At 33.8% G+C, this 11,229-nt stretch overlaps 1 protein-coding gene across 3 annotated transcripts; it reads right to left on the reverse strand.

Annotated features, from left to right (window-relative positions):
* Nucleotides 1–7,443: 7,443 nt before the first annotated feature.
* LOC139892027 (protein OPI10 homolog) lies at nt 7,444–9,167 on the reverse strand. Of its 3 annotated transcripts, none has more exons than XM_071875059.1 (3): nt 8,962–9,167; nt 8,387–8,856; nt 7,444–7,660 (listed from the first exon to the last, which is right to left on the reverse strand). In XM_071875059.1, the coding sequence occupies exons 1-2, from the start codon at nt 9,062–9,064 to the stop codon at nt 8,414–8,416; spliced, it is 546 nt and encodes a 181-aa protein (XP_071731160.1). In that variant the 5' UTR covers nt 9,065–9,167; the 3' UTR covers nt 7,444–7,660; nt 8,387–8,413. The 3 variants fall into 3 exon arrangements, with proteins under 3 accessions (XP_071731160.1, XP_071731161.1, XP_071731159.1); XM_071875060.1 differs by lacking the exon at nt 7,444–7,660 and adding an exon at nt 8,108–8,290; XM_071875058.1 differs by lacking the exon at nt 7,444–7,660 and having other exon boundaries at nt 8,299–8,856.
* Nucleotides 9,168–11,229: the final 2,062 nt, after the last annotated feature.

Below are 11,229 nucleotides of genomic sequence, written 5' to 3' on the forward strand. Positions count from 1 at the left end.
CTGTAATCTAACTTTTATTAACTTTACTAACATTTATATTTATATTATTTAAGTTATATATGGTCGGTTATACCGCCTGAATTATATTTCTGTAATCTAACTTTTATTAACTTCACTAACATTTATATTTATGTTATTTAAGTTATATATGGTCGGTTATACCGCCTGAATTATATTTTCTGTAATCTAACTCTTATTAACTTCACTAACATTTATATTTATGTTATTTAAGTTATATATGGTCGGTTATACCGCCTGAATTATATTTTCTGTAATCTAACTCTTATTAACTTCACTAACATTTATATTTATGTTAATAAGACCTCATGATTGTACGCAACACGTCATTTGACAACACGGTACTTTATGTACGCAACACGTCATTTGACAACACGGTACCATGGGTCGAGATTAATTCCGATCAATACGAATACGATGGGGTCTTTATATGTTATCTAACATTTATGATTACTTATGCAATTAATCATTATTTATTTCATGCATACTAATGTTTATTCTTAAATTTATAATCTTAAAAGTTAAAATAAGAAAAATATATTATAATAATATATATTATAACTTAATATATATTATAATAATATTATTAATAATATAATATGAACCCATATTCTATCCTTCCTTTATGGTTTTATTATTTGTAATCATACCATTATTCCTTTGTTTGCTACTTATGAATCTAAACTAATTCTAATTTCATGTTGTTATTTGTCTATAAAAAAAAATTGATTATGATTATGATTATGATTTATGTTGTTCATATTTCTGAAAATAGAAAATGTCAAACTTATCAAAGCTTGAGTTTGATGCCTTAGACGTATCGGGAACAAACTACACATCATGGGTTATGGACGTAGAAATAAATCTTGGATCATTGGGTATTCTAGAAACTTTAAAAGAAAATAATACTTGTTCCGATCAAGATAAATTAAAATCAATTGCTTTTATTCGCAAACATATTGATACCACTTCAAAACATATGTTTCTCACTATCAAAGATCCACATGTTTTATGGAAAAGTATCAAGAGTAGATTCGATAATCAAAAGGAAATATTACTCCCAGCTGCGAGGGAAGAATGGAGAAATCTAAGGTTCCAAGATTTCAAAAAGGTAAGTGAATACAGCTCGGCCATGTTCAAGATCCGTTCAAAGCTTCAATTCTGTGGTCAAGAAATAAGTGATGCTGATATGATGGAGAAAACTTTCTCCACAATGCATTCTGCAAACATAACTGTGCAAGAAAATTTAAGATTGCAGAATTATAAAACTTTTTCCAAACTTCAAACTTATCTCTTAGTTGCAGAAGTTAATAAAGAATTACTGATGAAAAATCAAGAATCTCGTCCTACCGGTGCGCTAGCATTTCCTGAAGCTAATGCTATTAACAATAATAATAATAAAAGAAGAAATGCACGTGGACGAGGGCGTGGACAAGGTCGTGGCCATATTGGCCAAAACCATCATCATGGAAATTACCATAACAATAATAAAAATCATAACTATGTTCGAAATTACCCTTATGGTAATGGTCGTGGTGGTGGTCGTGGTCGTGGTGGTAGTGGTCGTGGACAAAGAAATAATAATCCACAAAATTATAAAATTCAAACACCATACAATCCCACAAATCATAATGTTGAAGAAGGCTCTTCAAAGAATGTTGAAGATTTCAAAGAATGTTGAAGATTCTTGTTACCGATGTGGTAAAATTGGCCACTGGTCTAAAAACTGCCGAACAAATCAGAATTCTGTTAATCGGTATCAAGAATCCCTAAAGGGAAAACGAAAAGAAGCAAATCTTGTGGATGACCTTGATACAAAAATCACTGAGCCAACTTGTGACTACTTTAATGAATAAATTTCTAATATATATATATATATATATATATATATATATATATATATATATATATATATATATATCCTATTATATGTTCCCGTTAAATAAATGGTTGTAGATTTTCAATCTACACCATATCTAGTTTACTACATATTTCCTTATTATGTGCTATCGTTTGTAACATGTTTTGAATGTAATATATTGATGAATTATGTACTCATTATTTGTTTCTCATATTTTTTTTTGAAGTTCATGATGTATACTGCTGGAGTAAAAAATCAGTTAAATGGTGGAGATATTTGTATTGCAGACAGTGGTGCCACTCACACTATACTCAAATCTAAAAAATATTTCACAGACTTGAAAGCAACGGAAGGAACTATACATACTATATCAGGTCCTGTGGACTTAATAAAAGGAATGGGAAAGGCAAAATTCATGTTACCAAATGGTACGAATTTTCTGATAAATAATGCCTTATTTTCTCCAATGTCAAAGAGAAATTTGTTAAGTTTCTCTGACATATACCAAAATGGATATGATTATCAGTCAGTGACAACAGAAAATGAAAAATATTTAAGTATCACTGATAAGAATCGTGTAATTGAAAAACTACCAAGACTTCATTCTGGTTTACATTATACACATATAAATGTACCTGAAGTAAATGTGGTAGTTAAAGAAAAATCATGTGATCCTGTAATGATCAGTTTGTGGCATGAGAGATTAGGCCACCCAGGATCAACAATGATGAAAAGAATAATACAAAATACACATGGACATCCATTGGCGGATCAAAGGATCCCTCATGATGCACTTATCCCATGTACATCATGCTCACTTGGAAAGTTGATAATAAGACCATCACCTCTTAAGGTTGAAAAAGAATCACCAATGTTTCTTGAAAGAATTCAAGGTGATATATGTGGACCAATTCATCCACCATGTGGACCATTTAGATATTTTATGGTTCTAATAGACGCATCTAGTAGATGGTCTCATGTTTGTCTATTATCAAGTCGAAATATGACATTTGCAAAATTTCTTGCTCAAATTATTAAATTGAGAGCACATTTTCCTGATTATACTATTAAAAGGGTGAGACTAGATAATGCCGGTGAGTTTACATCTCAAGCATTTAATAACTTTTGCATGTCTATTGGGATTATTATTGAACATCCTGTTGCCCATGTGCATACACAAAATGGTTTAGCTGAATCATTAATTAAACGATTGCAGCTAATAGCTAGACCATTGATAATGAGAACAAAACTCCCAGTATCTGTATGGGGTCATGCAATTTTGCATGCTGCAACATTGATTCGCATTAGACCAAGCACAAGTCATACATATTCTCCCTTGCAACTTGTTTTTGGCCATCAGCCAAATATTTCCCACCTTAGAACATTTGGTTGTGCGGTTTATGTCCCTATCGCACCACCACAACGCACTAAAATGGGTCCTCAAAGAAGGATGGGAATATATGTTGGATATGAAACATCTTCAATAATAAGATATATTGAACCCATGACGGGTGATGTTTTTACAGCACGTTTTGCTGATTGTCACTTTAATGAAACATTATTCCCTAGATTAGGGGGAGAAATAAAAAATAAAGAAAATGATGTTTCATGGTGTGAACCTCAATTAATGTATCTTGATCCTCGCACAAAAGAATGCGAGACCGAAGTTCAAAAAATAATGCATATGCAAGAACATGCGAATAAATTGCCTGATGCATTTACAGATACAAAAAGAGTGACTAAATCATATATACCAGCAGCAAATGCTCCAGCTCGAATTGAAATTCCAAAAATTGGCAATAATGTCATTCTTGAGTCTTTGCCACGCCAGAAACGTGGGAGACCAATTGGTTCCAAAGATAAAAATTCTCGAAAAAGAAAATCAGCTGATAATGAGGTAAAAGAAAGTGTTCAAGAAGAACTACAAATCAATACTCCTTCTGCAGAGGAGATTGATGATGTCAATACGGAATTTTCAATCAATTATGTACATTCAAAAATATTATGGAACCGAAATGAAATGAAAAATATTGATGAGATATTTTCATATAATGTTGCATATGACATCATGAATGATGATGATGATCCAGAACCAAAATCTGTCATAGAATGTCAAAATAGACATGATTGAGATCATTGGAAAGGAGCAATACGAGATGAATTTGAATCGCTCAATAAAAGAAAAGTTTTCGGATCTATCATTCTCACACCTAAAGATGTGAAACCTGTGGGATATAGATGGGTTTTTGTGCGAAAAAGAAATGAGAAAAATGAAATTACAAGGTATAAAGCTAGACTTGTAGCTCAAGGTTTTTCTCAAAGACCAGGAATTGATTATGAGGAAACTTATTCTCCTGTTATGGATGCAATTACTTTTAGATACTTAATCAGCCTGGCAGTTTCTAAAAATTTAGAAATGCATCTCATGGATGTTGTGACTGCTTATCTTTATGGATCACTTGATAGTGATATATATATGAAGATACCTGAAGGATTTAAGGTATCAGAAGCAACCAATGCAAAACCCAAAGAAATGTACTCAATCAAGTTACAAAGGTCTTTATATGGGTTGAAACAATCGGGTCGCATGTGGTATAAACGATTAAGTAATTACTTGATAAGCAAAGGGTATACCAATAATCTTATTTGCCCATGTGTTTTCATTAAGAAAACAACATCCGGATATGTAATCATAGCTGTTTATGTTGATGATCTTAATATCATAGGTACAAATAAAGAGATCCATGAAGCCATTCAACTTCTAAAGAAAGAATTTGAAATGAAAGATCTCGAAAAAACCAAGTATTGCCTTAGTTTACAAATTGAACATATGCCTAATGGTTTACTTGTACATCAAACAACATATACTGAAAAGATTTTAAAACGTTTTAATATGGACAAGGCAAAACCATTAAGTACTCCTATGGTTGTTAGATCACTTAATGTTGACACTGATCCATTTCGTCCCTGTGAAGATCATGAAGATATACTAGGACCAGAAGTACCATATCTTAGTGCAATTGGAGCTCTTATGTATCTTACAAATTGTACAAGACCTGACATTTCTTTTGCAGTTAATTTGTTGGCAAGGTTCAGCTCAGCTCCTACCAAAAGACACTGGAATGGGATCAAACACATATTTCGATACCTTCGAGGAACTACTGATTTAGGATTATTTTATTCTAACGAATCGAAACAAGATTTGGTTGGTTATGCAGATGCAGGTTATTTATCTGATCCACATAAAGCTAAATCTCAAAATGGATATGTATTCCTAAATGGAAGTACCGCAATATCATGGCATTCTCAAAAACAAACACTTGTTGCAACATCATCAAATCATGCCGAAGTGATTGCATTACATGAAGCTACTCGGGAATGTTTTTGGTTGAGATCAATGACACAACTCATTACTGATTCTTGTAGACTAGAACGCGATAAAAGTCAAACAACTATCTATGAAGATAATGTAGCTTGCATAACACAGATGAAAGAAGGGTATATCAAAAGTGACAGAACAAAACACATACCTCCTAGATTCTTCTCATACACTCAAAATCTCATTAAGGACAACCAGATTGAAATGAGATATGTTCAGTCCAGCAAAAACTCTGCTGACCTTTTCACCAAAGCACTTCCAACTGCTATTTTCAGAACACACATTCATAATATTGGCATGAGGCATGTTCAGAAGATGTAACAATTCAGGCGTTGCCTACTTGAGGGGGAGTCAACTCTATGCTGCACTCTTTTTTCCCTTAGCTAAAGTTTTATCCCAATGGGTTTTCTTTAGCAAAGTTTTTAACGAGACAGTACTAGTTATTCTCTAATAAAATTGTCATCCAAGGGGGAGTGTTATAAAAAGTTAAATTGGATGTTAATTTTATTATTATTATAGATATTGTATAGTAGATTTTTTGAGTATAAATATGTGTGGTATGAGTTTATAAAACACACACTAAATATATTCTCTCTATATACTTATTAGTCTACAGTCAAGAACTAGGCCACTAAAGGTAGTTATAAGCCTACTGAATTATAACATCATCTAATTAGTTATTTGTCTCTCTTCTAAATAATTATCTATGATTTTAATTGTGTAATTGACAGTGGGCAGTGGGTTGGTAATGGAATATGGACAAACATAGTCTCTTCCTTTGCCAAAAGTAAACATAATGGGTAGTTAACGAAGGATGTTCTCCGAATGAAAGTTGGTAACGGGTCGTCAATCCGGTTTTGGAAAGATCGTGGGTTCAGAGAGTGTACATTGAAAGAAAAATATGGGAGAGTGTATCACTTAGAAGCATCCGAAAACTGCACCTTAGTAGACAAATTTAATGGTGGTACATGGAATTGGAATTGGAATTGGCTACGGGATCGTCTTGGAGCTAGAAATGAAGCGTTAATTCAAGATTTGATCACGTACATCGGTCCGTTGAACTTAACTGATGAAAACGACTCTTGGCTATGGTCATTATCTCGTGATTCTGGGTATAATGTAAGTTGTACCAGACAATACATGGATGGGAAGCTACTTCCTACATCGGATATTTATACGAGTTGGTTTAAGGTTCTTCCACGGAAAATTAACATTTTTTTTGTGGAGAGTGGCTCATAATAGAGACTCCCTACACGGAATAACTTATTGCATCGAGGCATTGAATTAAATCAGATAGGGTGCATTTCGTGTAGTAGTGGGATTGAATCGTTGAATCACATCCTTTTTTTATTGTCCCGTTGCGGTTGCGTTGTGGAGAAGAGTGAAGACATGGGGTCGACATGGATTTGCCAAGTTTTTCAGCATGGAGTGACTGGATAGAATGGTTTGACGATTGGCGCACATCATTTAATATGAAGTCAAGGCTTTTAGTTATCATTGCATCGTTGGTTTGGCACATATGGAGGTACCGGAATGATGTTTTGTTTCAAAATCGCACCATGAAGGAGGAGGATATTTTTTATTCTATTTGTTTGTTTGCTTTTAATTGGCTTTATAGTAGAGGCAAATCAAATGTAACTTGAAACGATTGGCTCTTGAAGCCGTTGTAACTTTTTAAGCTTTCCTAGTTTCTCACTAGGAAAGTTTGGTTTATAAAATGTGTGGCCGTTCTAAAAAAAATTAATTATTATTAATTATTACTAAATAATAAATATTTATTGAATTATTAATTCTTAACAATATAATTATTAATTACTGATATTAATCCGCGTTGTCACATGTATACACTAGTTATTAAAATAATACCCCCACACCCTACCCTTACAACCCATCCTTCCACCATCACCACCCAAACCAGTGTTGCAAAAATCGGTCAACTACGTCGAGAACCCAAACCAGTGTTGCAAAAATCGGTCAACTACGTCGAGAACTTGGGGAGTTCTTCGTTTCAAATGGCTAACGTGTTCTCTGGCCCAGACTCGGTCAAAAAATCGGTCTAGAAAATTGGTTAAATATCGAAAATAATGGGGATAAACTCGGTCAACTGATATTTTTATTTGAATTTAACTTTTAACCCCTTGTTCTTACCAAACTACCCTTTAGTCTATTTAAATATATACACTTTTAACTCTCCATTTTAATTTATTTAATATTTTCATTAAATTATACACTTTATACCATATAGTTTTAGAATTTATTATTTATATATATTCAAAAGTCAATGTTAGTCAATATCCGAGTTCTCCCCCGAGAAGTCCCCGAGTTACCGAGAACTCCTTCAAAAGTCTATGCTGAGTTCTCCCCGAGAAGTGATTTCTTCGACCTTGCCCAAACCCCTATCCCTGCCATATATGGACACGATAGGTCAGTAGGGTAGTATTAAACCTAGTTCACCAAATTGAAGGTACCATAATACATGTTTGGCCTATAATTATCGCAGAAATAGAGTAAAAGGAAGGACAACAAACCAGTGACGACGACCTCAAAGAGTTTTGCTTATGCGGGCTCAAGCTCAGCTTATAAAAGACGGGAACTCTATTTCTGCCTATGGCATGAAATAACTAGAACATAGCTATAGCTATAAATCCTATAATACTTGAATACAAGCTTGACTTAAGTTCTCAAATATTTGGTCATTAGTACATCCAATAAAATAAGATACAAACTACAAAGGGCTCAAATAATCAATTCAAGCCGACTACTTATATATCAAGTACCAATTACTTCATATAAGTTTGACTTGTTTGTAGCCCAGGTGAAATGTACAATTACTAAATTCCCTTACTCTTGCCTCCTCATTTTCATTTATTTAGTAGTAGTTGATAAAGCCATGAAGGGATAAACAAATTCTTGAATTCAGTGTCATAAAATGAACTTTAGATATTAGAACTCAATGATAGGGCTGTGAATAATACTAGTAATAATTTGCTCCAGGAATTAATGTTGTAACCTTCCTCCTTGTTCATAGTAAACTAAATCATTCATATTAATCAAGTCACACATACATTGACATTTCATCAAACACTTAGAATGCAAATACAACAAATAAAGAAAAACTCAAAATGTACCTCATATAAAGGATCAACATCTAGCTACTAAAGAGCAAATCCCTTCAAGTACTCCGGATCACGTTTCGAACGTTCTTGAAACTTCTTAAACCATCTATCCAAAATATCCATTGGCACAACCAACTTACTCCCATCAACACCACAAAACGACTGCATAAAATTGAACAAGTTTTCCCCAACTTTCATCGCTAACCGTTCGATCTTTTTCTCCGCGGCAACATCGAGTGACGGGAGGGACGATAGATCTTCAACGGATACACCGATTTTGGCGGAGAGCGGAGCAGATTCGGTTGATGGATCGGGCCATGGGAGAGATAGAACTGCAGATGGACGTGCTAGGGTTACTGCACCTACGAATAAAAAAGGGGAACCTGGTGATTGAATGTAAACAGCTAACGCTTTGTCTGCTGGAAGTGTGAAATTGTTTAAAAGGAATATGCAAACTTCACGGATCGAATCGTAAGCTTCACCTGCACGGAAAAAAAAAAAAAAAAAAAAGGTTTAATGTTGAAATTAGGTTAATTGGTACTAATTACTGAATATATGTATGTATGGATGATTGATGATTTGATTACCGACGAAGGTGTTCATGTCGAGGAGCCAGTGGAAGGTGTCGATTTGAGTGAAAGTAGAGATGTCGATTGGAAAACTACGATTTGGGAACACGACTCCGAACATTCTTCTGTTAATTTTTCTTCTTCTTCTTCACGGAACAGAGAGAACTTGTATGATGTATGATGTATGACTAGCTAGCTTTGTGCTTAGTGACTGAGATCGGGAATATTCTAGAACAAAGGGGTGAATTACTAGTATTGCGATGGATAGACTCGATTTACCCCATTATTCGTGGATATGGACGATTTAAATGGATGTGGATATGAATATGGATTAATCAAAATGAATATGGATAAAAATGAAAAGTTTCATTCATAGATGAACCCGCTTTCACTCAAAATAATTAAATAATAGATTTTTCACTCGAATTAATATATTTATGTAGTGATATTTCATTAATTATATTAATCTTCTTTATATTTTTCTAAAAATATGAATTTTTCTTATATTTTGTTTTGTTTAAATCATTAAACGTGTTTATTATACTTTAGTGTTTTAAATGTGATTCTATGTAACTAAAAAGTAAACAACTTACACGTAATTGATATCTTAAGCAACTTACAAGTAATCGATATCTTTACAGGTTTAATAGGGGCTATTTGTTGACTATTTGTTATATAGATTAGTAAAAATGTGACTTTCGGTCGCATAAACTATTATGAAATATTACTTTTGATCGTAATCACCGCTTATAATTGTTAAAATAGATTTAAATGGATATGGATGATTATCCATTAACCCGCTTCACCCGACGGATATTGATATGGATGGATGAAATTTTTCTAAATGGATATGGATATGGATTTAAAAAATAAATGGATATGTATATGGATACGGCCTCACCCGATCCATATTCGATCCATTGCCATCCCTAAATTTACTACCGGATATGTTGCTCGATGGTTTAGCAATTGAAAGTCTTGGACGGGTGTTTGGTTAATGGATTTGGGAATGATACTAGTATTTTTGGGAATCGGAATATGGAGTTGGGTTAATCAAGAAATTGATGGGGCTCATCACCTTCTCAGTTCTCACAAAGTCTCTTTACTAGGCTCAGACTACTCCATAAGATCACCCATCTAGCCTAGAGGCCTAGTTGTTTCCTTTTAAGCGCTTCCTCTTGTTAAAGTGTGAATTCAGGAGTTCCAGGCAGGCAATAAAGGCTTCGGGGGATAACATAAATCGTAGAAGCCTGAACCCCATTTCTAATGATATATGTGATATCACGGGCAGTTTATGCACTTTTTGACCAAAAAGTGCAATCTACTTATGACTATGCAATATCAGTGTCTGGCATTTTGTAAGCGTTGTGTCAGTTTTTGTGTCAAATATTGGATAGGGTGATGTGGTAAAATGATGAGAAATTAGGTGAAAAATAATAAATTAATTATAAAAAATATATATTTATTAAATCTGTGATTGGCTGAAGGAGAAAGTGACATTTTTTTGCGTCAAAGTCTAACTAATGCCCCGTTAGGCTCCGTCAATTTTGTCATGTTGGTTACACCTCATCTAACTGAAAGGACCCGTCCTAATCCATCTGGACGAAGTCACCAACAACTGGTTCCATTGAGATGATCGACTCCAAATAGTGCCTTTAAAAAGAGCAATTGCACAGCGGAAAGTTTCTTTTATACCTGAGAATAAACATGCTTTAAAGTGTCAACCAAAAGGTTGGTGAGTTCATTAGGTTAGCATAAATAATCATTTCATAATTTTAATAGACCACAAGATTTCATATTTCCTTTTCTCATAAACATACGTCCCATGCATAGAGACAAAAATATCATTCATATGGATTGAACACCTGGTAACCGACATTCACAATATGCATATAAGAATATCCCCATCATTCCGGGATCCTCCTTCGGACATGATATAAATTTCGAAGTACTAAAGCATCCGATACTTTGGATGGGGCTTGTTGGGCCCGATAGATCTATCTTTAGAGTTCGCGTCAATTAGGGTGTCGGTTCCCTAATTCTTAGATTACCAGACTTAATAAAAAGGGGCATATTCAGTTTCGATCATTCAACCATAGAACGTAATTTCGATTACTTGTGTCTATTTCATAAAACAGTTATAAAAGCGCATGCATTCTCAGTCCCAAAAATATATATTGCAAAAGCATTTAAAAGGGGAGTAATGAAACTAACGCATATATTTATTGTAAAACAGTTAATAAAGCATTTGCATGTATTCTCAGTCCCAAAAATGTAAAGAGTAAA

The sequence above is a fragment of the Rutidosis leptorrhynchoides genome, chromosome 2, assembly GCF_046630445.1.
Source record: "Rutidosis leptorrhynchoides isolate AG116_Rl617_1_P2 chromosome 2, CSIRO_AGI_Rlap_v1, whole genome shotgun sequence".
Classification (NCBI taxonomy): domain Eukaryota; kingdom Viridiplantae; phylum Streptophyta; class Magnoliopsida; order Asterales; family Asteraceae; genus Rutidosis; species Rutidosis leptorrhynchoides.

Bases quoted from the DNA above. Each gene is read 5' to 3' on its own strand.
- LOC139892027 (XM_071875059.1), bottom strand. From the start codon at position 9,064: ATGTTCGGAGTCGTGTTCCCAAATCGTAGTTTTCCAATCGACATCTCT. The intron at 8,857-8,961 runs GTAATCAAATCA...TTTTCCGTGCAG, and splicing joins CGACATGAACACCTTCGTCG to GTGAAGCTTACGATTCGATC.